The 24,263-nt window shown below is 53.1% G+C and overlaps 1 protein-coding gene across 1 annotated transcript; it reads left to right on the forward strand.

The window, feature by feature from the left end:
* Positions 1-394: 394 nt before the first annotated feature.
* Positions 395-23,384, forward strand: YWHAG (tyrosine 3-monooxygenase/tryptophan 5-monooxygenase activation protein gamma). Its single transcript, XM_075440096.1, has 2 exons — positions 395-665; positions 19,889-23,384. The coding sequence occupies exons 1-2, from the start codon at positions 579-581 to the stop codon at positions 20,543-20,545; spliced, it is 744 nt and encodes a 247-aa protein (XP_075296211.1). The 5' UTR covers positions 395-578; the 3' UTR covers positions 20,546-23,384.
* Positions 23,385-24,263: the final 879 nt, after the last annotated feature.

Here is a 24,263-nt window from a genome sequence, read left to right on the forward strand (position 1 = left end):
CGTGAGTGGGCCCGGGCCACCAGCGGGCCCAGGCTGCGAGCACACCCGGGCCATGAGAGCATCCAGGCCGCGACTGGGCCTGGGCTAAGAGTGCTCCCGGCCCGCGCGTGTCTCCCCGTGGGCCGAGCGGCGGCCGCGGGTCCCACCACCCCCCCCCCCCCCCGGTGAATCAGCACGAGCAGCCGGCGGGACCCCGGCGGGGCAGAGCGAGGCCGGGGGCGGGACCGAAGAGGGGAGGGGCGCGGTGCTGGCGCGCGGGGCACGACGGGAGATGGAGTCCTCCGGGGGGTGCAGCGATTCCTGCCGCACCCCCCCGAGGACTCCATCTCCCGTCGTGCCCCGCGCGGGGGTGGTGGGCGGCGGGGCGGGGCGGGGCGGGGCGGGCGCAGGGGGGTTGTGGTGGCCCGCGGCGCGCGCACAGCACCGGGTGCAGCCGTTGCCGCCGCCTCAGCAGCGCCAGGAGCCGCCGCCCGCCCGCTCGCCCTCCTTCCTCATCCTCCTCCTCCTCCTCCTCCTCCCGATCCTCCTCCTCCTCCCGGAGCCCGCAGCCTCCTCGCCCTTCCCCCGGCCCCGCGAAGATGGTGGACCGCGAGCAGCTGGTGCAGAAGGCCCGGCTGGCCGAGCAAGCCGAGCGATACGACGACATGGCGGCCGCCATGAAGAACGTGAGTCCCGTACCGTGTCCGTCGGCCTCTCCTCACCCCGCTCGGGTCCGGGGGGGTGCGGGCCCGCCCCTCCCCTCGCCCTCCCCGTGCTGCTCCCCCCGGCCGGGGCTGAGCTGGGCCGCGCCGCGGGGGGCTGCGGGCCCCGGTCCGTGTCCTGCCCCTGGTACCCCCCCGCCGGGCCTCGGTACCTTCGCCTTTCCTCGCCCTGGGACACGCTGCCGTTTCCAGACCCCCATCCCAGGCCCTAGAGCCCCCCCAAGAATCCTCTCCCTTGTTCTGCAGCCCACACACGTCCTCGCTTCTGCCCCAGAGCCCCCCATGCATTGCCTCCCCTGCCCTGCTGCCCTCACGCATCCTCTCCTCTGCCCTAGAGCCCCCCGCCTCGTGCTACGCATCCTCCCCTCTGCCCTAGAGCCCCCACGTATTGTCTCCCCGGCCCTGCTGCCCCCACACACCCGCTTCTCTGCCTTAGAGCCCCCCACCCTGCCCCATGCCTCCTCTCCCCTGCCCTAGAGACCCCCACACATCCTCTGCCCTGCCCTGCTGCCCCCACTCTGCCCCGTGTACCCTCTCCCCTGCCCTAGAGACCCCATCTTGCCCCACACATCGCCTCCCCGCCTCATCCCTTCTCTCCCCCTGTACCAGGCCCCCATGCATGCCTTGCCGTGTCTCTGTCCCTGCCGCTGCTCCCCGCCCTGCCCCCAGCATGGGGGGCACAGGAGCCAGCTCTGGGATGCGGTGCTCCCGGGGAGGTCATGCTGGCTTGGGGGGGGGGGGCTGCCAAGCCCTGTGGGGTGAGGCTGTGGGGAACCCTGCAAGGGGGGGTTGCATGCACACCTCTCTCTTCTGCCAAAATATCCCCCCCATCTCTCCCATGCATCCCTTCCCGCGTGTGGTCGGCGAGGCTGGTGTGTGCTCATGACCCCAGAGATCAGGAGCCCTTTCGCTGCCAAAGCTCTTATTTTTACTGCACTTGGTTGGAGATTTATGAATTGAGTCATGTTGTATTCATTTCACGCTCTTAAAATAAAGACTCTGCATATAGCAGGCTGATCTGATTTGTGACACTGAACGCTCCCCTTCAATACTGACATTTTGACAATATAAGAAGGGAAAAAAAAACATATCTCTGATTTGATCTTGCAAACAAAGCAATCGTGGGAGGCAGGATCAAGTCATTCCAGAAGATTCTGCATTTGTCATATTGCAGAGAGGCTAGACTGGGTGGAGGGAGGGAGGGGGTGCTTTAAAGGGGAAAACTGTTCTTTATGTTTGTCTTCTTAGTCAGGTCTGAACCTTTGCGAGGAGCTGGGGTGTCCTCCCTGGCTGATGAAAAGTGAATGCTGATCTAGGAATGTCGCAGTCTGCCGTGGGTGCAGCTCTGTTTGCCCATATTGCACCATTTTGTCAATAACCTTGCATTTATCAAACAGACAAAACTGTCACAGCCCGAGAACGGAGAGGGAGGAGATGTCTTATCAAGAAATGAAATACAGATAATCAGAACAAGATATTATCATATTAAACCAACCGGGCTATTCCTCTGCCGCACTATGGCTTTTATACCATTTTCTGATAACGGCGTCTATTCATTTGAAAGCAAAGCCTGCTGCGTGAGCAGATCCTACAGCTCATTTCCTACGGATAATACAGCCGCTGTGACAAAGGCAACAGGGATATGCCTGGGATGCACAGCCGTGCTGCAGTATTCCCACCGGGCGAATTTCCCTAGCCTGCTTACCCGGGGTTGGTATTTAAACCAAAGGTGTCAGGGATTATATATACTTTTTTTTTCCTATTAGTCCTTACTGGCCCTGGTGAAACAGTAACCCGGGCTAATGCCGCTTATCAGTTGCCGTGTAGTTTGGCTGTAAAAAAATGATTCACAGTGGGAGTGCTGACGCCTCCCGCGAGAGCAAACAAAAGGCAGAGCTTTGTTCTTCATTTCTGCACGACGCTGCCCAGACTCCGGCGCGGTCGGTCTGGCGGTGATGGGCATGTCACACTCGGTTATCCCCGTCACCGTCCTGCGTGCCGCCCATCCCCCCGCTCCGGTTGTGCGGGAGGCTGATGACCTCGCGCTCATTTCCGTAGCAACGCCTAGTGATGTCATATGCGATGGTCCAAGCTGCAATGCACCCAGGTGGTAGCAGAGAGCATGCAGGCTGCGTCTAGCTAAGGTGATGCAGAAGCGTTCCCGTGGTCGTCGCCGTTTTGTCTCCTGCAAAGCTCTAAAGCAAGCTGGCCGCCTTAGCACCATGCTGAGAAACGCTGGATGGTTTTCCTTAAAAGCCTGATGTAGTAATGATGCACGTAAAAGAGGGTCATTGTCCTTGACCTCAGTGTTGCATTTTTGGTGGTCGCCTCACAGGTGGTGCCACGGCAGCTGGGTGTGTTGTTCAGCACGCCTCAGCCCTGTCTGCTCGGCAGCCTGTGCTGAATGGCCATTTTAATGGTTTATCAGGGAAATGGTGTACTGGGGCTCTTGCTGTCTGCTGATTCACTCAGTGCTGCTCGCCACAGTGATGTACAGGATCACCATATATTTTTCTAAATAATACTATATATATAACAAGTTCTAGCTCTTTCCTTGCTGCAAGTGCCAGCCGCCACTGTCCCTGATTGGTACGTGCAGTTGCATTGCTGCTGCAGGAGCAGGACTGCACCTTTAGCCCCTAAATGGGACAGGTTTACTGGCGTGTCTCGGTAAAACACAGCGGATGGTTCCTTCGGCTGCTGGAGGGAGGAGAAGGTGATGCCACACCTGGGAAGGGTGACAGGGCTGGGCCCATTGGTCCAGGGTATGGCTGCATGACCTTGGTCATGTCCCTTGTCACCTCAGCCCTGGCTGGGACTACAGTCAGCTCTGTAACGTGTTGGAGAGCAGGAAAGCTCCCCACTGGTCCCGGGGGTCGTGGCCATGCCTGTTGGCCATTGGGCAGATCTTGGGCTTGCCCTCCCAAGCAGCATCAGTAGTTTCCTTCCTAGCTTGCTGCCCTCGCTGGGGTTCTGCTGCCCGCAGTGCCCGCGCATGAAGCGAGCTGCCGCCTTTTGTCTGGTTCAGCGCCACGAAGAGGTCAGTGTCTGCGCCAGGGCTATGGATCGATGTCCATTACCCCGGGAGCGGTGATGCTGCTGGAGGCTCTTTGGAGGTGGAGCCCTGCCAAGCCCTCGGCGGGTGCCGCCTGAGGAGCAGCATGGGTGCTGCCCCGAAGACCTTTAGGGTGGGGGGATACAAGGTGAACAAGCGAGATGATTGCAGTAATGTTCATAGGAAATAGGTTGCCTAGAAAGGATGGGGGAGGATTATTATATAGCACCTACATACCATGTAGGTATGGGACCATATGGCAGAGTCCTTGAACCTGAGTGAAGGTCCCGTGTTGGGGGAATACCTGGCTACTTGACCTTGGGGACCTAGTGGGGCTGTGGTTCATCTGGGGACCATCAGCTGTGATGGTGGTGGGTGTGGAGGAGCAAACGTTGGAGATGCTGAAAAGTAGACACTGCTGCTGCCCAACCTTGAGACACAACTGACTCTTGGTGCAGTAAGTGGCTGCTGTGGGTGGAGGAGGAGGGTGAGCGTGGGGAGCCACAGGCCTGCCCTGGCACAGGGTAGGTTGGCTCCTGCCATGTTGCTCGCCAGCCTGGCAGGTTATCATCCTCCACGTCCTCTGACCAGGCTAGTGCAGACAGCGGGGCCTCACGCAGATAACGGGCTCACCCTTGGAATGGGAGTAACACAAATCCCTCCTATCTGGAGAGTCCCAGGGGAGTGGAGCAGGGATGATTAGCGGCTTTCTGCTTCGTGGCGTAGAGGAGACAAAAGGGTGAGGTGGAAAGGCTTCTGCTGGAGGAGTGCTGGGCAGGCCATCTGTGATGATAGGAAGGGAGCAAGGAGTGTGAGCTGCTGTAGTAGCACTTCCCAGGGGGGCTGGGGAAGCGTTCGGAGAAACCGTTCCCAGTGCCATGGTGGAGAGGTATGTTGGCATCTAATGACTGCATCGATGCTCTTTCTGCCGCCCCTTGTGCGGGCACCCTGAGTGCTGCTCAGCCTCGTGGTGCCTCCTGGACCACTGCAGCGTGGGGCTGTGTGGCTGTCGTCGTGCTTCCCAGCCTGCCCTTACACGCAGAGGAGCAGTCCTCTCGCCCTTTGTCAGACCCGAGTGGCAGTGGGGGGGTCTGAGAGGGCGTGACTCACGAGCAGGGAGCAGAGCTTCCTTCCCGAGGTCCATGGGGTTAGGGCAGGATGGCTGCTGTCATGAGCTGCTGTCCTGCTACGCTTCCGACCCCGTAACGGTTCACGGCGTGGGGTGTCTGCACGAATCGGCCTCTGGACCTTGTTGCAGTAGGCTGAGTTGCACATCTGCACTTGAGCCAGAGACAGGTAGCAGCGTGTCCTGCATGCGAGCACAGTGGGCACTGCACACACAAGCTGCGTTAACTGACAAGTCTTCAGCAGCTCAAGCCCTTAAAATTTTCCCTTTAAGCTCCTGGTAAGTCTTTACCTACAGGCTTTTGGAAAAGCCACCGGCTTGTGAGGCCGTGATGAGTTTCTCTCAGTTGGCCAAGTGTAACAGCCAGGTGTGGATTTGATTAGAAATAGCTCTTTTTGAAGTAAATGAAAATGGTCTTGAGGCTGTGATGGAGAATTTAGCTGTCGAATCCTCTGCGGGTGTCTGGGGTACAAGGAAACAGTAAAGCTCTTAGAGGCAACTCTTAAACACGTTGGTCTCACCCAGTGGATCTTTTGGATGGTGGCTGGCTGTGAAAGTGCAGAAAGGCTGGTGGGAGTTGTCTTGCTTTTTTTTCCTTCTTTCTTGCACTGCTTCTTGTGATTAAAGATGGCTGACTCATAGGAGACTCATTTTTTTGGAACAGCAAATAAGCTTCATATTTGTGGAGAAGGCCTATCTGCCCAAGCACTGTTCACCAGCTGATCCCAAGGTTGCCCTCTGGAATAGACTCTTTGGGCACTGGTGATGTGAACCTGGGCTTGCTAGAAGCTATAGGAACAGCAATTTCAGGGCAACCACAGCACTTCAGCTCCAAAAGTGTTTTCTGAGTGGAAAACTTCTCACCTCTGGAGCACGTGTGCTCTCTTCTTGGCTTGTCTTGTCTGAACTGGATGATCTTGTTTGGCATCCTCTTGCCAGTTCCCGTGAATGTGCTGGGTGGTGCTTGCAGGAGAAGCGGGGGCTATCCAGATAATTGTGTTGTGTCCTTCTGCCTCCTCTGCTTCCTGCCGTTGGGTGGTGGCTGGTGCTGCCCTTGGCATTCCCCGAGATCTGGATGTGATCAGGGAGATGGGGAACATGCTTCTTCCTCACCTTCTGTTGCTGGTAGCAGGAAGATTTTCCTTAATTTGAGGATCCCAATCATCTTTTTTGTTCTTCTGCCCCACCTCTTCTGCACTGTGTATTACTGGACCGCTTTATTTTAAGCTATTTTTATGCATATGTCTGGGCCAACGGCGTTAGAGCTGGTCAGGAGCATGGTCCGCTTGCCTTTCGGGGTAGGAGTAGCAGGTCTCAGCCTTGCGGAGCTTCAGACTGGGGAGGCAGAGTAAGAGTGACCAGATGGACCCCAGCAGCCTGTGGGGAGGCCTGGCCTGGACCAGGGTTTTGTTCCCAGGCAGGCGGGTGACCCCAAGGCCCTGCCTTGTCATAGGGACAAGGATTTTCGGAGCCTGATGTTTCGCTGCACCTCTCTGTGCTGGGGCATCACGTGCTTGGAAGAAGCAAAGTTAGGGCTGAGATGGGGAAGGATGTCGGTGTGCACAGGATGGTGCATGAACGGAGGGCTCCAGCTGTACCAGCAAGCTGCTCTTCTGCCTCCTGTCAAAACGCCGGGATGGGATGGCTCATGCCATTCAGGGTGGGTTTAAGCCATGCTGATGAAAGGACTCTGCAAGTGCAAAATGCATGTGGTGGGAGCTGTGTCAGCTTGCGTGGTCGGCGGCCTCTGGTACGGTTGTACTGCTGAGCAATCACTTAACCTTGGATACAGTGTTGTGTCTTAGATCTCTGAAGACCTGGTGCTCCATGGGGTTCAGTAAATGCCCTGGGAGAACATGGGTGAACACATGCCAGCCGGGTGGCCTGCCTGGGTGTTGTGGAACTGCAGATTTGGGTAGGGTGAGGCACTGAGCTTGGAGATCTTCACGTCATGAGGCATCAGGAGCGATGAGATGTGCTTGTCACATTTACCATTTTGATTGATGCATGCTTGTAGTTAGGAGTTGATCTACTAGCTGTGAATCTTGAGGATACAAGAAGAAACATGTCTCAGGGTGCAGCTGATGGAGCAGGGGCTGGGAGAGGAGAGTGACTCCACGTCTGGAGAAACCTCCATGGACAGTGATGCATCTGGCAGGGTAGAATGCACAAACTCTACAACTGAACTCTAAAGCTTCTATTTTGAGCAGCTTCATGCCAAGTAAACAGTGTGCAAACAAATGCATAGAAAGTTCTGTGCAAGGGTACATATTTAGGAAAAATAAACAATCCAAGGTTTTGTGTGTCCAGCTGCCAGTGCTTGAGTAATCAGCTGCTTCTTGGGAGGTGGCTTTGTCTAAGCTCAGACATGTCCTTGGACGCAGAGCACTGCTGGACTTGTTGGTGCTGCTTGTCTCCCTTGGCAGAGGTGAGTAGCATGTTGGGAACTCAATACCAGTCTGGCAGGGAAGAGCAAAAAGGACTGTCAGACTAGTTCAGACTAGAGCTAGCTGCTCGGTGTATCCCAGCCGGACACCAGGCTGTTCCGAGGCAGGTACAGAGGAAGAGGGGGTTGGAAAATGCCGGGGGTCAGACCTGAGGGAGCCTTTCCTCAGTAGGGTCAGTGTCTGGGGCATTTAGGGCTCTGCAGATCTGAAGCTCCCTGCTTTTCTGCCTGGCTCCATCTCCCGACCTGTGACTGACAGTGAAACCTGAATGCATAGTGGAATAACTGCAGTGCAAAGCAGGGTAAAACAGGATTTGCATGGCTTCCCAAGCATTTCCCCATTGGCAGTATGGATAGGATACAGGCATCGTCTTCCACTTCACCATGGCAAAGCTGTGATGCAGGGCTTCGGCTGTCTCTCGACAGCTGACGTAGCCTGGACGCATCCAGGTCTTCTTCTATGCTTCACTGCCCTGCAACTCGAGACGGCTTTGTCCAAAGCTGGTGCTGTTAGGAGCAGTTTTGCGCTAACTGGTTTGGAGCTAGCTTAGACCTTCTTTACTTCGCCGTCCAGGCCTTCGTTGTTTCTTTCTGGAAGGCTGAAAGCCTAAACTGAGTTTTTTACTGGAAAAACAACTAACCTAACCTGTCCTTGGCTGAAGTCTTCCTCCCTCCTCCTATTAGATTCATGTGACTGCAGACAAATGGCAACTTGATGTCTGGGAAGCAAAAATTTCATTGAAACAGCAGCAAATATTTACTCGATTAATTTCTGCAAGCGATGGTCACTGCTGGAAGGCAGTAGCTTGGAAACCTCTTTTGGCACCTGCTAAAACGAAGGGGAAGTAGCTTGGAATTTGTTGCTGTACTGGTGAAGATACGGTGGTTTTGTCTTTGAATCTCTGAAGCCTTCAGCTTGACTTCAGGATGCCGTTCAAACAGCCATGGCCAGTTTCGCGCTGGCTGTCGTTCGGTGATCGAGTCGATGAAATGATCTGCCATGGCTGCTGGCTGTCAGGCTCTGCCTGTGCAGCCTTCGGTCTTCGCAGATGGAGGAGCTCCTCTTCCCCATGCAGACCAAATGGCTCTGTGGGAGCCCAGCCTGGGGCTTGCACCTCGCTGTCCGAATGCACGGCGCGTGGGTGCATGGGTGGTGGAAGACCCTGAAGGGAGCATGGCTCTGGTGGGCTGTGCAGGATTCGTGCGCCTGGTCTCTGCTTCTGCCTTCTCCCACCTTCCCCCTCCAGAGTGGAGCAAGCTTTGAGTGGCTGTGGGGGACTTCACAAATGTGCACTTGGTCCGGAGCGAGCAGGAAAGGGGAAGGATGCGGACCCGCGACCAGCTGGCTGTGGGCTTCGTGTGACTTGGTGGTGTGTCATCTCCTCGGCTGGGCACCGCCGGTCCTGTCATAGCCAGCCAGCTTTCTCTTGTTTGTTCCCCTGGCTGCTTGATCTAATGAACAAAGTCCCTCCTCCCATCCTAAAACGAAGGAAGATGGTGGCAGAAGGACGTTTTCTGCTCTTTGCTTTTTTTTTTTTTTTTAAGGAAGAGTCCTGACTCCTCTCTCCAGAGTCCAGATGTCAAAATGTTAGATTCCTGCTCGTGGGTCTGGGAGGGGAGCCTGCCTCGGGGAGGAGCTGGGCAGTGGGATGGCTTTGTCCAGCTTCTCCCAGAGCACAGTGACAGTGAGCCTGAGCCACTGCGTCTTTCCAGCCCCTTTGGTGGGCCGGAGCCCTGGGAGGTGCTGGCCTCTGGCTGGGGCTGGTGGAGCGCAGGGCTTGATGTCTCACCCTGGTTGCAGTGCCAGTTTGCTTGCTGGGGTCTGGAAACGCTCAGAAATGGTAAATTCTGGAAAATGGAGCTGAAATGATGAGGCAGCAGTCCTCAGGCTACAGGAAACACTGAGAAGACTGTCTCAAAAGCAGTGCCTTTGTCTGAAACAAAAGCCTTTGTCTGCCTGTTTAAGTACAAACTTCCCCCAATCTCAGTTTTTTTCTGTGCTAACCCAGATTTAGTCACATCTCAGGAATGACCCAGCACATGATCAGTGAGGTATTAAACAAACCTAATTTTTGGCCCCGAACTAGTGATCTAGTAACAAAGGCCAGTGCGTTAGTTAACAGCGGTAGGAGAGTAACTAGGGAACATGTCACTGATGATGGCATGAGATTCCCTTAAAGTGATCCCCAGATTAAGGATTAGAGTACTTAACGTTTTTTCTTCTACAAAGGAGATGTTAGAATTGAGTCAGTCTATGAGTGTTTGAGACAGCTGTGCTTGGAAGAATGCAAGTCTGCAGGGACTCCAAGTACAAAACATTCCTTAATTGTTTGCAAATTCCCTCTGATTTTACTGGATGGGTTGGCTTTCTCCGGACGTATCTTTGCTTACGTACCGGGGAAAGCTACTTGGCGTGTCAGTATGCTTCTGATTCCTCTCTAAGATGGTTGCAGCAAGGCTCTAGAAAAAAAAACAGCGAGATGTCTCAGCTGCAGCGTTAACAAGGCTGCTGAAGGACACGTTGTTTGGACAGTTGTGGTGCTCTGCAGCATGAAGTTTATTAATAGTAGTTGGAGAAGCTGTTGCTGTGCTGTGTGCTAACAAATACACTCCAGGACTGCTGTAGGAGATCCGTGCCTGTAAAAGACTAATGCTTAGTATTCAGCAGTGAATGAGGACTAGAGGAAGATTAACAGCCTTTGATTTACACCCAGCTGAGGCAGGCATTGGAGCTTTGCCTGTTTATGCTGTTGGGCTTTGTTACGTGGGATGAATATTTCATTATCTTGAAGTTGGGAGCTTGGCTTCTTGCATTTGGTGGTGTCAAGATGTGGGTGCCTGAGGGCCGCTGTCACCTGTGATGAACTGAGATCAAATCTGTGGTAGTAGTCCCTTGGGCTTCAAGAGAGGGCTGGGAGGAGATAGCTGGAGCCAGTCGAGGGTAGTTAAATCCACAGTCAGATCTAGAATAGTAAAGTGACCCTCCTTGTAATTTAAAATGGGCTGCAGTGCTCCAGAAAGCTGCCAGAGCAAAAACTTGAATTTCTGTTCTGCAAGTTCATTTGAGAAATTAAATAAAATTGTCTTTGCTAGAGGTGTGTAAGATCCAGCCTGAGATCCCTGAAGCAGTGGGAGGGTAAAGTACAGCTGGAGGGATAATCACCTTACTCACTGGTGCGGAAATTAAACCTGTCATGGAGCTGGCGTGCTGGAGTCCACCTGGGTGTTCTGGAAAGTCTCTTGCTTTAAGCTGGTAAAACACGTTTCAGAGGCTGCAAGGAATTGCTGGTTCTGCAGACCAAAAGACCTAGAGGAAAAACCTTGGGGTTTTTTAATATTTCCAGAACCTTGCCTTGATGTGCAACAAGCAGACTTTCCCAAAGCGTTTGGGGTAATGACACGAAGCGGTTAAAAACTTGTGCGCTAGCTGCAGGGAGTTGTTTGCATGGTTGCAGCTTCTCCCGTTTCATCCCGCTGGAGCAGCGGCTTGCCAGCTGCCGCGGTAGCAATGGCTCTTCATGCAGGGGGAAGCTGTGCAGCCAGCCAAGAACTGCCCGGTTCATCCTGCCCCAGCAGACCCGGGAGCAGGCTTGCCTAGCAGCCAGAACGTGCTCTCAACCTTTTCCAGGGTGTCCTGCCCATGGCACATCATCTCTCCTCTCTCTGCTTGGTTCAGCTCAACAGAGGTCATGGGTACAGCAGAACGCTGTCATTTTTTGAGCCCCTGATTAAGGACAAGCGTCTTGTGTTGGCCTGGCACTTGAAGCTCCGGGGCGGATTTGGTGATCTGGTGGCAGGGTACTTACTGCCTGGCAGTGGGGCTCGAGGTGAGCAGGGAAGCACTGATATCTGAGCCAGATTAGTACTCTTAAAAGCTGTGAGGTAAGTCTTTAAGCAGCTAATGCTCCCAGCACCACTAGACACCCTCCCCGCATGAAACTTGGTTCACTTATCTAGTGTGTCCCTGCTTACGTGCTGGGGTCCCTGAAGTCTATCCAGCTGGGTTTTGCTTTGCCATAAATTGGAGGTGGGGAATAAAAAGTCAGTCTTCCCCTACGCTGACCAAGTTTTAAGACTAGAAATGACCAGTGGTTATCCCCATGGATGGCTGCTTCAGCTAAGAAGCCTGTGAGTGGATGGGCTTTTCTGAAGAGTAATGCTTGAGTGCAGGAAAAAAAAGAAAAGAAGAAAAATCAAGTCTTTAAACTTGTACAGAAATGCTGTTGGGGACAGAGCTGCAGTTACTCTTCAAGAGCTTTTCACCTCGCACCTGGAGAAGTTTAAACCCAGAAGAGCCTACGGAAATCACTGAATTGTCATTCTCTTTTCAAAAGGATCTGCTCCGAGCTCCTAAAACTTCTGTCGTGGTCCAGGAGCACATCTGAGTTCCCATGGTCATGGCATGCAGTGGCACTGGTCTTCCACATGCTTTGCAGAAAGCTTGGAGAAAAGACGTGTCAGCAAAGACCTATTGGCAGGAAACAGACCGGATAATCTGCAGCAGGAGAGGTCCCCAGGCTGTTGGGTGATGGAGCAGGGTGGTGATCTCAGGCTGCTGCGAAGGTGCTTGCAGAAATGCTAAAGTGGGCAGATGATGCTTGCCAGCCTGCCGTAGCTTGGGGAAGGAATAGCTTGGCGTCCCTTCTGTTGCTTTGTAGTTAGGAGGCAAAGGTGCTGGTATCCCATCTGCCGCAGATGGTGTGATGAGCCCTGAGTGACAGTCCTCTTAGATGCTGGGACTGATGTGGTTTGACTTGTTGCTTTCTCCATCTGGTGGCAGGAAGGCACTAGACCAACAGAGATTGATTGGTTTTCCCAAGAGTTTTTAATAGGTATGAGGCAGCTGGTGGCAGCAAGACGGTGAAACAAGTTGTCCTGTGACCAGTTTGCATCTTGTCTAGTGGCCTGTCTTTTGATATGGCTAACAAGAATCAGTCTGTTAGTAAGGAAAGCAAGAAGAACTTGGGCATAATTCCTTAATGGCTCAGAAGGGCAGACACTAGCTATAGGAGCAGCTCCCTGCTGCAAGACTGTGCAATGCTAATTCAGAAATGCTGTGTAGCACTGGAAGAATGCACTGGAAGAGCATTCGCAATGCCCGTACTGGAAAGCTGGGATTGTTCCTTCCAGCTGGTTATTGCAGCGTGTCTGGGTTGCCCTCTGTCAATTCAATAGCCATGGCAGATTGCGAGGTCTAGTGACGTGCCTGGGAACCACGTACGGAAGGCAGGTGGACGTTCCCTGGCGCTTGCCTTATCTCAAAAGCTGCAGAAACTGGTGAGGCAAATCGATGGCACCCGGGGTGTTCTGCAGCAGGAAAAACTTGAGCCGTTAGACCGAATGCTGGGACTGCGGCGCTGCAGATAAGGGGTGGTAGATGAAATGCTGCTGCTGAGTGCAGAATAGGAACAGCAGCTCGGAGCTCTGCTCTTGCCACTGGCTTTCTCTCCTTGGCTCCCTTATGACCTTTTACATTCAGAAATGACCCAAGTAGTTGTAAATCGCTCTTTCTCTAGTTGAAATCCACCAGAGCCAGACTGAAACCGGAGTAGATCTGTAGGCTCCAAGGACCGATCAAACCTGTGTGTAGTGCAATGAAATTTACTTTGGCTTAAGTAGCTGCTAAGCTACAGAGGCCAATGAATTAAATGAGCTCTTGGTTTTCACGTCTCCCTTCCAATTTGAAGACTGTGTCTCAGGTGGTTCAAAGTCACCTTAAATAATAAAAGCTGCAGAGTGGGATGAAAGCTGCTGTTAACTGTAGGAGCATGCAGAAATCCTAATGAGTATCTAGAGTGCCGAAGTAGCCTCTGAGATCCAGTTGTGCTACAAGCAATAAGCAATCTTGCTTTGCAGACACCGGTCCTTGATGCACTCGGAGCAATTTGATCTGCAATGGCAGAACCATCCCATGTGCCTTCAGCTGCTGTCCTGTCATGAGAGCTGGCCCCACCAGCTTAGAAAATGGGAACTAGCGTATGATTACTCATACTGAAACAGTCAAAGGAGACAGCAGTGGGGAACTAACTACTGCCTGCAGCCTGCTTGTGCTCTGCTGGTCTTCTCTGAGATGAGAGGAAGGGCTTGAGCTGCAGCCAAAATCCCCTTGGCCACGCTGAGATAGAACACGAGCAGAGAGGACAGCGGCAGGGGTCAGCAAGGAGAGAAGTAGTTACGGTGTGGCTTGCACTTTGGAAGTATGACATGGAGGAGAAGGCTAGAGTGCAGGGGGGGAAAGACCCAAACCAGTGAAATCTGGTAGGACTTTAGATTTAGGTCTAGTTTAACACACGCCTACTTTGTGTCGAAGTAGGACAGTGCTTAAGAAAAGCATCCTTCTGACTGCTGCGATGGTGCTGTAGGATAGCTCGCTCCAGAGCACTCAAGGAGAAGCTGTTCTTGACTAGGCTCTGCGGCACTTAGTCATGACAGTAATCAAGCCACTGGCTAATGGTGACAATTCAATATGCTTGAGGGCAGCCATTTCTTCAAAGGCTAGACATAGAGTGAGATGGGGACAGGACAACCAGGCAGCCTCTCTGGTACGTCACTTCCAAAATGACAGCACTCGGGCTGCTGAAGGTGGCCTGGTGCTTGCAGACGAGTGATGGGGTCCCGCCACGAGACAGCAGGTAGAGATGGGGGAAGGTGGCATGGCTGCAGGTAGTCATGAACATTTATCAGCAGCTTGAGCCTGGAGTGGTTGCGTGCTGATTGCTCCCCTTGCCGGTGGCTTCAGACCAAGTAAGAATTTCAGTGGTGGGACTTCTGGCCAGAACGTTGTTTCAAAAGCACATCTGCCTTATGAAACAGAAAAGGGGACCTTCAGGCCAGACCTCCGTGTGACTAACAAGCTGCGTGTGGAGGAAAACAAGGCGATTGCTCGGGTTTCTGTTGAGAGATAACGTAATTACACGGTGCAGGAGCCGTAGATAGAACAGAGGAAACACAAGTGCTGAGGAGGAGATGGCTGTTGTGTATCCTGGTGGAAGAGGAGCTCTAGTGATGTTGAAAAGCTGTTCTCGTGGACAATTTGAGGTTCTCATGGTCGTCTCTCTCTCCAGGAAAGCTTGGCTGCTTTGTAGATGTCTAATGTCTTCAGGGACTCAGGATCTCTTCTAGGCAATCAGAAATGCAGAAGTGTTGAGGCTTGTAATATGGAATAAACTGTCAAATGTTGATGGTATTCCTCGGGGAAGAATCTCTGGGTCTGCTCAGCTTGCTCTGCTGATTGCTTTAAGACAAGACATCAAAGCTGGGTAGGAGCCATAAATGGGTGGGCACTAAAACTAAGTGAAAATCCATATGTAGAAGGATAAACGGGTAAAACTAAACCCTGTGATGGATCTCCATTGCAGATACTGAAGGGTCCTCAAAAATTATTGTTTCATGATGTATTCAGAAATGATTACTTCAAACCTACTAATGCAAGCTGAGCAGTGGAGGATGAGACACCTGGAATAAGCCCCATAAGCAAACTAACCTGCCGCTGGCTGAGAGCAAACCTCCCGTGTAGGTCTCAAAAAAGCCTGCTAATTAGCATGCTTCTGCAAAGAAGGTGCAGTAGGACCAATCTTGGGCTTTTGGAGAGCACGGACCTTGACGTTAGGGGCAGGTACAGTTTTGCATGCTCCCTGGCTTCTCCGTGTGAGACTCAGCCTTCCCCTGGCTGCAGTGTGATGCATGGGTATGGCAGGAGCCTGCCAGGTTTTGAGCAGAGTGCTGAGTCAGAGCTTGCAGCTGTAGTAGAGACATCAGGAGAACCTTCTATGAGGTCTTGCTGCCTCTGAAGAGCTTTGCCAATCAGAGGGCTTTGATTTGTACAAACCTCTGGACTCTCAAGCAGCAGAAACCCTAAACTTCCAGTAGTTTTTGGCCAACAGGAACTGTTGGGCTATCCCTGTGGCTTTAGGGCACTTGAGTCTTGGTGGTGCAGACACTGCACCCTCAAAGGCTGTGGGAGCGGGGGAGACTGGAACTCGGCAGCACCCTCAAGCTTGGTGGTGGAGCGTGCCTCCAAGCCAAAGCCTGTCGGTGGGGAGTGCTCCACGCCAAGCCCGCAGCAGACCTGCGCTCCCTGGCTAGGTGTCTTCTCCTCGTCTTCTGCCCTTAGGCAGGGCTTCTGCCGAGCGTGGGGCTGCCTGCAGCGTGCGAAGGATCTGGCTCCTGGCACGTGTGTCCTGTGCTGTGACCAGGCTTGGGGGAAGCTCTCACAAGTGAGAGGCCTGCAGACTAGCAGGGAAATGAGAGGCGCTGCAGCTGAGGTCTCCTGCTGCTCTGCGTCGATGAAGAGCCAGTCTGGTGGCTGGGCTTGCAGGCTGGGCTTCTTCAGGGGGAAGAAACAGAAAGGAAGGTGAAAAAGATCTTTTTTGTTGTTTTTTGTTTGTTTGTTTCCCAAAATAGCTAAAAGACTTGCTTCTATGAAGTTTCCAGCTGCATGAGCTGGAAACTTTGGGGCTAGCTCTTTGCGCTTGGCTGTTTGTGCTGTGTGCAAGGCTTGACTCCATTTCAACTGCGTGCATCTCCTGCTCTCCTCCCACCCCTCTGATCTGCAGGGGCACAAGGGTGAAACAAAGGCTTGACCGTTACTGAGATTTGCAGTTCTGCTTTTCTCTGCTGTCAACTAAGGAAGTAAAACTCCGAAATGACTGAGCTTCCCAGAAAGCAGGTAGACTTCCAGCCAGAGGCTGGTGGCTTTGTGCTCCTGCCAAGCCCTCTTGATGCCAAGTGGAGATTTTGCTTTGGATCTTTGAAGTCTCAAACTCCATATAACAGTGCTGGGAATGGCATAAGGTGACCTAATGCTTGTAGGGTTGGTCTGTGTGTGAGCGTGCTGCCCTTCTTAAGGGAGGTGAGACCCCTCCAGGGTCTGAGTTAAGAAGGGGGAGGGTTCTGATAATATTAAACTGGATGCTGGTAACAAACATTAGCAAAAATTCTCCGAAAGGGCTTGTAACATGACCGCTGCAATCTGTTCCAGGCCTGATGCAGGATATTGCCGTATTGATGTTAACATCAGAGGCGTTCAATGCAATGCTATAAATTAAGTATGCTGGAGCTTGCTGTTTCGCCTCTGGCTTGACTGAACTCACTTTGTGTTGGCACCCTGCTGTGTAAGGAAAAATCAGCATTTGGTTGGCCAGCACAGGCTTGCAGCGAAGGCACCGACCTGCATCCACTTGACGAGTTGCTGCAGCGGTTTCTGGACGATCTTCTGCTGGGGGTGTTCCCCCCTACAGCACCGCTAGCAAAAGTGGCGTGATGGTGACTGTGCACTCCCGTGCTGCAGTGCGACGTGTGTCGTGGCAGATCACGCGAAGGCCTTCAGCAGTGCAGTAGGCAGGCAAGCCCGCAGCGGTGTAGCGCTGAGACATGGCGGGCAGGTTCTGGGCACACCAGCAGGCAGGGATGATGGCAGTTCTCAAAGGCAGCTTAACCTGGGATACATCTCTTCCACCTGCCAGCGGCTCTCTGAGTAAGGCAGGTAAGTGTACCCTGGCTGTCCGATATTTAGTGTCCTGGGCATCTTACATTTTCTTCCTGCTGGGAATGCAAGTGCCAGAGGGTTTTCCTTTCTTCCTCCCTGAGCTCAGCTGCAAACTGAGATGCATGCGGGGCTGCAGCCTCGTCCCTTCCCTCTCCTAGCGCTGAGGCATGCGGTCCCTGCCTCCAGCCATATTCCACCTTTGCCATTTCTCTGCACTGCTCTACCTTACTGGGAGCCTGGGTGCTGCTAGCAAGCAGTTACGTGGTTAACGAGGCTCCCTTTCTGCTTTGATAAGTTCCCTGCGAGCTCCCTGGAGGAATCTGCTTTCTCCACAGGTGTACCTTCCATCTGTCAGTGAGTTTGTTGAAAGGATTTTGACAGGCAACTTTTTTCCGTAATCCCTAATAGCTTTGAATTTAGAATGTTTATGGCAAAGCTAATCCTACGAAACTCCCTGTGGTTTTAATAAATCTGTCCTCCAGCAAGACTGTTCTGGTGGGAGGAGGTAGATCTACTTCTTTCTGCAGCAATAAATATCTGCAGACTTGGCTATGGGGCAGCTTTAATGTCACCTGCTTGGTCCACACTTAAAACTGGTATCTCTTGCTAAAAGCAAGACCTCATGTGGTCATCAACCCTCGTAACCAGTGTCAGGACAGAAAACCGTTGGAGTCGGCGAGTCCTTTTGTGGTATGGCTGTTGATGCTGGATGCTCTGTTTACAGCTGGAAGGTAAGAGAAGCAGTCAGGCTGGGATTTCTGGATGTTTCTGATCCCAATTCCCTTACTCAAAGCAGGGCCACTTAGATGGGACAAGATGCTGAATAAACTGATCAAATTTCGAATAGCTCCCAGGACAGACAATCTGTAAGCTCTAGTGCACGGGAGTACCACTGTGCTCCAGTATCTTTCAAAGATGGCTTTAACCTCCCAGTATCTTTAATTTATGTTTGCGCAGGTGTCACTCAAGGGAAGAATGAATGGAGCAGTTGTGAAGTTGTGTAAAAATAGAGACAAATAGAGACCTCTGAACTCAGGGCATGAGGCAGGCTGGCAGCAGCACATAAATGACTTGCCAGGGGTGTTTCAGCGTGTTGCAGTTGGCTGCGTGCAGGGCTGAGCCCCGGCCTCTCTGTGGGAAGCAGCACATCGCACAAACCCCAGGGCTGGTGGTCAAACAGCCCCCATTAGCCAGGCTGGGAGTGGTGGGACGTGGGCTGGTCTCCTGGCACTGGGAGCTGAGCTGCTGGATGGCCCCATGCTCGCCTTGGGGCGTGAAGCTGGGAGCTGCCTTGGCGTGCCGCCCCGTGCACCTTGTCCTGTATCAGCAGCGACTGCCGACAGTCACAGGAGATTCTGCCCTCTTTAACGTGACGCCCATTTCCCTGGTCCCTCAGCCACCTTTTACCCTTGCCACAGAAGGCAGTTGTGCCTGGTTTGCACAGTAAGACGCTCTTCCCGATGGGAAGGGGCTGTTTGCTGCTTCCCCTGCCAGCTGCAGAGCAGCTCGTGGGGCAGCACAGGTCTGCGTGGCAGTGGGAAGTGGGAGTGGAAGCTCTTCTTGCTGCCTCCACCTCAAGCAAAGGAGTAGAGGGGGTCTGGATCGGAGACCAGAGCACTCTGCTTGCTGCGTGGGAAGCCAAGGCTTAGCTGTAGCTTGGTTTTGGGAGAAGACGTTAGCCAGACCACAGCTGAAGAGCTGCAAGGAAGGAGCGGATGTCGCTGGAGTGGGCAGGTCAATATGGTATAAGCAAGTGTGAATCATTCCAGGCTGTTCGAATGAGGTCCTGGGCTGGACCATCCTACTGCTTCCAGCGTGAGCCCTTGGCCTCGTGATCACCACCATAAACGTGGTTATCTAGGCCCAGAACAAACCTTGTCCTTGCAAACACTAGTGAAAATGACTCGGTATTTACAGAAGCCTTTCGCCTCCCAACCATTACCTAACCCTTGTGAGAAGTAACCGCCGAGAGGAGGCTTATGGGTTCCTGCTCTGCTGGCCCACCTCCCACGCGGCCAAGCCCAGGGTGTGTACGTGGTGAGCCCTTGGAGGAGGGGACAACGGCAGTATCCAGGCTCAGAGAGCCGCTCGGCAGCGGTAGCTACCTGTGTGCAGCAGCCTGGCTGTCACGGCATCCTGGGCTGCCGCACCCCCTCCGAGGGCGCAGAGACCCACGTGCGGGGCTCGGCATGGAGACGAGCGGGTGCGAGCCCTTCCCAAGCGGGCAGCCGCCCGTGCGGCAGGGCAGCCGCCCGCCTGCCTGGCCGCTGCTGGAGGGGCTGCCGCGGTGGCTTCAGCCAGCGGTGGGGTTGCGGGGGCTGGGGTGAGATGATTGCGATGTTGAGTGTGACGCTTCCCAGGAACTGAGCCGCCTGGGGCGGCGTTTGGCAGCCCGCTTGTGAGGCGGCTCTGTGCTCCGTCGCCTGCTTGATCCCTCTGTTGCCGCGGCGTGTGAGGCAGGTAGAAGTGACGCTGTGCATTAACGCTCTTATCCTCAATGAAGAAAATCCTGTGTGGGAAGAACATACTCTTACTATGCAAGCTTTTAAGTCCTTATCTGTGCAGGTGCCTTAGGCAGCTGTAATTTTACCGTCTAACATATTCTTTCGACATCTCAGAAGCACGCCCTGTGCTTATGGGAAGCCGAAAAGATGAACACCCGCAGCTATGATAGTGTTAATTCTTGCGGCTAGCTCCTAACCCTGGACCATCTCCACCCTCTTGCTTTGACTGTCCCTCTCGCCTGCATCATGAAGTCCCAGACTCATCCCGCAGGTGACAGGCGACTCTTTTGTAGAGGATTCTTCTAATTCTGGAAAATGCTTATCTTGTAAGAGATGGAGAATATCTGAAATAAAACCCAGCCTGCCCCTTTTGCTGGGGGACTGGACCGCAGCGTGATTTCCCAGCTGGGAATTTCCCTCTGGGATGGGAGTGGATGCCGGATGACAGAGCAGGACTTTGTGAGCCAGCTGCCTTCTCCTGCATCTCGCTAGACATGTGTAACGGGAGTGTCAAGTGACTGGGGCTTAACCCAAGTGTCTCTCTTCTCTCTCTCCCTCTCTCGATGCAGGTGACGGAGCTGAACGAGCCTCTGTCCAACGAAGAGAGGAACCTGTTGTCCGTCGCCTACAAAAACGTGGTGGGGGCACGGCGCTCCTCTTGGCGAGTAATTAGCAGCATTGAGCAGAAGACCTCTGCTGATGGGAACGAGAAGAAGATAGAAATGGTCCGGGCCTACCGCGAGAAGATCGAGAAGGAGTTGGAAGCGGTGTGCCAGGATGTGCTGAGCCTGCTGGACAACTACCTGATCAAGAACTGCAGCGAGACGCAGTACGAGAGCAAAGTCTTCTACCTGAAGATGAAAGGGGACTATTACCGCTACCTGGCCGAAGTGGCCACCGGTGAGAAGAGGGCGACCGTGGTGGAGTCTTCGGAGAAGGCCTATAGCGAAGCCCATGAGATCAGCAAGGAGCACATGCAGCCGACCCACCCCATCCGGCTCGGTCTGGCGCTTAACTACTCGGTTTTCTACTACGAGATCCAGAACGCGCCGGAGCAGGCCTGCCACCTGGCCAAGACGGCCTTCGACGACGCCATTGCCGAGCTGGACACCCTCAACGAGGACTCCTACAAGGACTCAACGCTCATCATGCAGCTCCTCCGCGACAACCTAACGCTCTGGACGAGCGATCAGCAAGACGACGACGGTGGAGAAGGCAACAACTAGACCCCCCGATGGACTGGCAGCCGCACGCTGATGCTAACTACTGCAGTCTTTATTTTTTTCCCACGAGTGGGGGGGGGGTCAGGGGTGGGGGAGGGAAAGGGAGGGGACACCTTCCCCGGGAGGCCCCCCACAACCTGTCTTTGATTGCCTCGTTGACATTTTTGCCAAAACACCACTAGTGGAAGTCAGGCTGGCTGTGCTGGTATGGAATAGCAGCCTCACTGGCATATGGACTGTTCTGTAGATTATTAATACAAGTGGAGCTGTCTTTAATTTAACTTTATCGCTAGAAATAAAAGGGTTTTAAGACAAATTCGCGTGGATGGAATGGCCCTCGTTTTTAAGGAAAGCAATGCAAAAAAAAAAAAAAAAAGGGAGTTCTGTGGTTCCAGTAAGGCTTCGTGCGTTTGTTTCTGCAGTCCAGGTGCCGTGTGTCCGTACCACGCCGCGGGGCGTCTCTCTGCAGCGCTCTGCCTGGCGGGGCCTAGCTGAAAATCCCCAAATTGAGAAGGAATTAAAAAAAAAAAAAAAAATTAAGACTAAAGAATTCGGGGCTTGCAAAGCCCAGTGATTTAGGCCATCCAATCTCTTTTTTTTTGTTTTTTGTTAAGATATTTATTAGGGTAGCTTACAGTATTAACACTAAATTGCAGTTTACAGTAGTTCTACATTACAGCCATATGACATCAAGCCTTTGATTGTCTGTTTTTTCTTTTGCTAGTTCTTTTGGCTTGCCTTCCTGATCAGTCCTCGCCTGTGGACTGGCTTTAGCTATTCTGTGTTGCCCAAGGCAAGAAGACCGCCCGCCCGAGGAACATCAAAGCTGCTCTAGTTTTTTGGTCAACAGCTTAACAGGTGCTTGGCTAGCGGCTGTTTCAACTATTTTAAGTCCACAGCAAAAGGTTTAAGAACTTAGACAAGGGGGAAGTGTTTAAACTTAAAATGCCACTTAAATAAAAAATAATAATAAAAAAAATGATAAAAAAAGAGCATTCAGGTCTGTATGTCATGTACTGTGTTTGGTATTTCAAAAGACCATCCTGATTTAAGGTGCCACAGCTGCTTCCTCAGGGATTGCACTGCCATTTCACTCTGCCTGACTTTCTCCCACTGTACCATGAGGTTTGTCAGCAGATCTCTGGCACCCAGGCTCCCTTGTTTGTCACCAGGGAAGCCGGGTGCGTTTTCCTTTCTCCTGGGGAAGCTTGTGGTGTAATGAGTGAACTTCAGGAGCTTAGAAGCTAATTTGGTAGAGAAATCCTCAAGGGAAGAGCTACAATCATAGACATTTCTATCAACCATCGGGAGCCCAGGAACTTAGTTCTCTTCTTAGCAAAATCTTTTCCGAGTCTGTCTGATGCGGCTAGGGGTGGGAGACGGGGCATCTGAGTTGCTTAGCAGCAGGTAATACTTACCCCATTTTGAGTAAATTTCTTTTTATTTTTGATTTTGACATCGTTGTTGGAAGTTCACTGCTGTTCTCTGGCTCGCGGAGTGCTGTGCCACGCAGCTTTTCACCTAAAGCTGTGCAGTGAGGAAAAATGGCACTCGTGCATGATTATTATTATTGTTTATTTTTTGGAAACAGGCTTTCATTGTCCCTTTCGAGAGTCAGTCTGCAAACAGCGCGTCGTGGTGTTGCACACACGGTACAGCTGCTCCTGCCGCCGCGTTGGGCGGGGAGACGTCGCTTCAGCCCCCTCCCCGCCGTCGGACGAAGCCGCTGCCCCGACTCCTCGGGAGCGAGCGGAGCCCAGGCCGGCGCTCGGCCTCCAGCCGCTGCCCCGGCGACGCTGGCAAGGCCTTTTCTTTTTTGAGCAGGACGCCTTCTCACGCGGAGCCTTGCCCGGTGAGCACGCGCGTCGGCCGGGCGTATGGTGAGCGCATCCCGCGGCGAGATGCTCGCGGTGCCGCTACGTGCCGTGGACTGGGAGATGGCTTTAGGCTTCTTACCCGCCTTCCTCTGATCGACCCTCGTGTCCCCTGAGCAGTGTTGTCCCAGCTGTAGAATTTGGAAGTGGTTTACTGGAATTACAAAACCTATCTTTTTTTTTTTTTTTCTTTTTTTTGCTTTTCTTTCTGGCTTTTGCTCTGGCTGCTTTAGGGAACTCACACAGGAGAGATGGCACAAGAGGGCTGAAAACGGAGCGGGGGTCAGGGACTGGATTTTTAAGCAGCTTGAATGGTTTCTTTTTGTTTTTTAAGAGATGCACTTGCCTATGATACTGTCTCTCCAGTGAAATGATTACTGCTCCATTACTCTATTGATACAATATTGTGCATGCTAGTGTCGTATTTCTATACAGTAGCTTGAAATTTATTAACTTATACTGTAGATGTTATGTATTCCTATGACAAAATAGTCTTCAAAAATTTTTTAAAGTTTTTTAATTTATTTTTTTTTCTTTTGGGGGTAAAGTTTGCTCTACCAAATAGTGATCGTAACAAACTGATCTGTTATGGATGTTGCTATAGTGACATGCAATTATATATGATTTTGTTTTTAAAAAGGAGAAAAAAAAAAAGCAAAAGAAAACACCAGTGTTAGCTTAATCTTAATGTCTGGTGTTCGTCATGGTGAAATTATAACTATTACAGTGTAGGAGAACAATGACTGTGTTCTTTGAATGAGCCTTTGTTTGTGCTTTTTGTCATGTTATGCAGTGAACTATTTTTAAGGTCTAATCAGTGATTATTTTTCCAACTCCGTGTTTCTGTAAGGAATTATTTCACACACGGACCATTCTTAGCAGTTTTTCCTCAGTGATGGAATATCATGAATGTGAGTCATTATGTAGCCGTCGTACATTGAGCAAATAAACTTACAGATCTGACGTCAGCGCTGCTTAATTGTTCTCGCCTGTGTGGAGTTTCTGGGGGGCCGGGGGGCTCCCCCTCACCATCGGGGTGCGGGAGCCAGGGTGGGCAGCGCAGGCTGGGGGCACGCAGCCTTGCTTCTGCTCCCGGGGGGCCGTGGCCCTTCCGCCAGTCCCAGGGAAGCTGGGGGGGCCGTGCTCCCCATCCCTGCGGGTCCACGGTTCCCGGGGCAGAGGCGAACGCCCTCCTGGGCTGGGGGAGCCGTGGGGAGGGTCCCCGGGTGGGTGGCTGGGTTGGGTGGGTGCCTCTCCCCCTGCCTCCGTCCCTCCCCCATGGTTTTTCCACTCGAAGCCACGTGTGGTGACTCACGCTGTAAAAATATTCCCCTCCCTTGGAAACCATAAACCGAAAGCGCGCCTCGACTCGCGCATGCCGTGCGGGGGACCCCGGGGGTGCAGGGCTGCGAACAACTCCCGGCTGATGGCAGAGAGGAGACGGGGGCTCGCTGGGCAGCACCCCAGCCTGGCCCCCTCCCAGCACCCTTGCACACTGGGGTGGATTTCTGGGAGGCGAGAGGGCCCACGGTGGCTGCCCTGGCTGGCCCCCATACCCGCACAGCCCCCGGGGAGGGTCTGGGGCTGCCCCTCGGGGGGGCTGCTTCCCTTGGAGATGGGCATGGGTCTGTGTGGATTAGCCCCCCATCCTGACCCTCTCTGCCCCTCGCTGCTGGGGCCTCAGTTTCCCTGTCTGGAGCGGGAGATGGATCCCCCAGGCTGGAGCAGCGCCGGTGGAGGTGGGTCAGTGTCGCCCCAGGGTGCACCGGAGGGGCGGGGGTGGGCAGGGGTCTCCTCACTGCTTGCCGGGCAGGGTCTAGCCCTGAGATGGGGTGTTGGGTGTGCCC

Source organism: Opisthocomus hoazin, chromosome 20 (genome assembly GCF_030867145.1).
Source record: "Opisthocomus hoazin isolate bOpiHoa1 chromosome 20, bOpiHoa1.hap1, whole genome shotgun sequence".
Taxonomy (NCBI): Eukaryota; Metazoa; Chordata; class Aves; order Opisthocomiformes; family Opisthocomidae; genus Opisthocomus; species Opisthocomus hoazin.

Bases quoted from the DNA above. Each gene is read 5' to 3' on its own strand.
- YWHAG (XM_075440096.1), top strand. From the start codon at position 579: ATGGTGGACCGCGAGCAGCTGGTGCAGAAGGCCCGGCTGGCCGAGCAA. The intron at 666-19,888 runs GTGAGTCCCGTA...CTCTCGATGCAG, and splicing joins TGGCGGCCGCCATGAAGAAC to GTGACGGAGCTGAACGAGCC.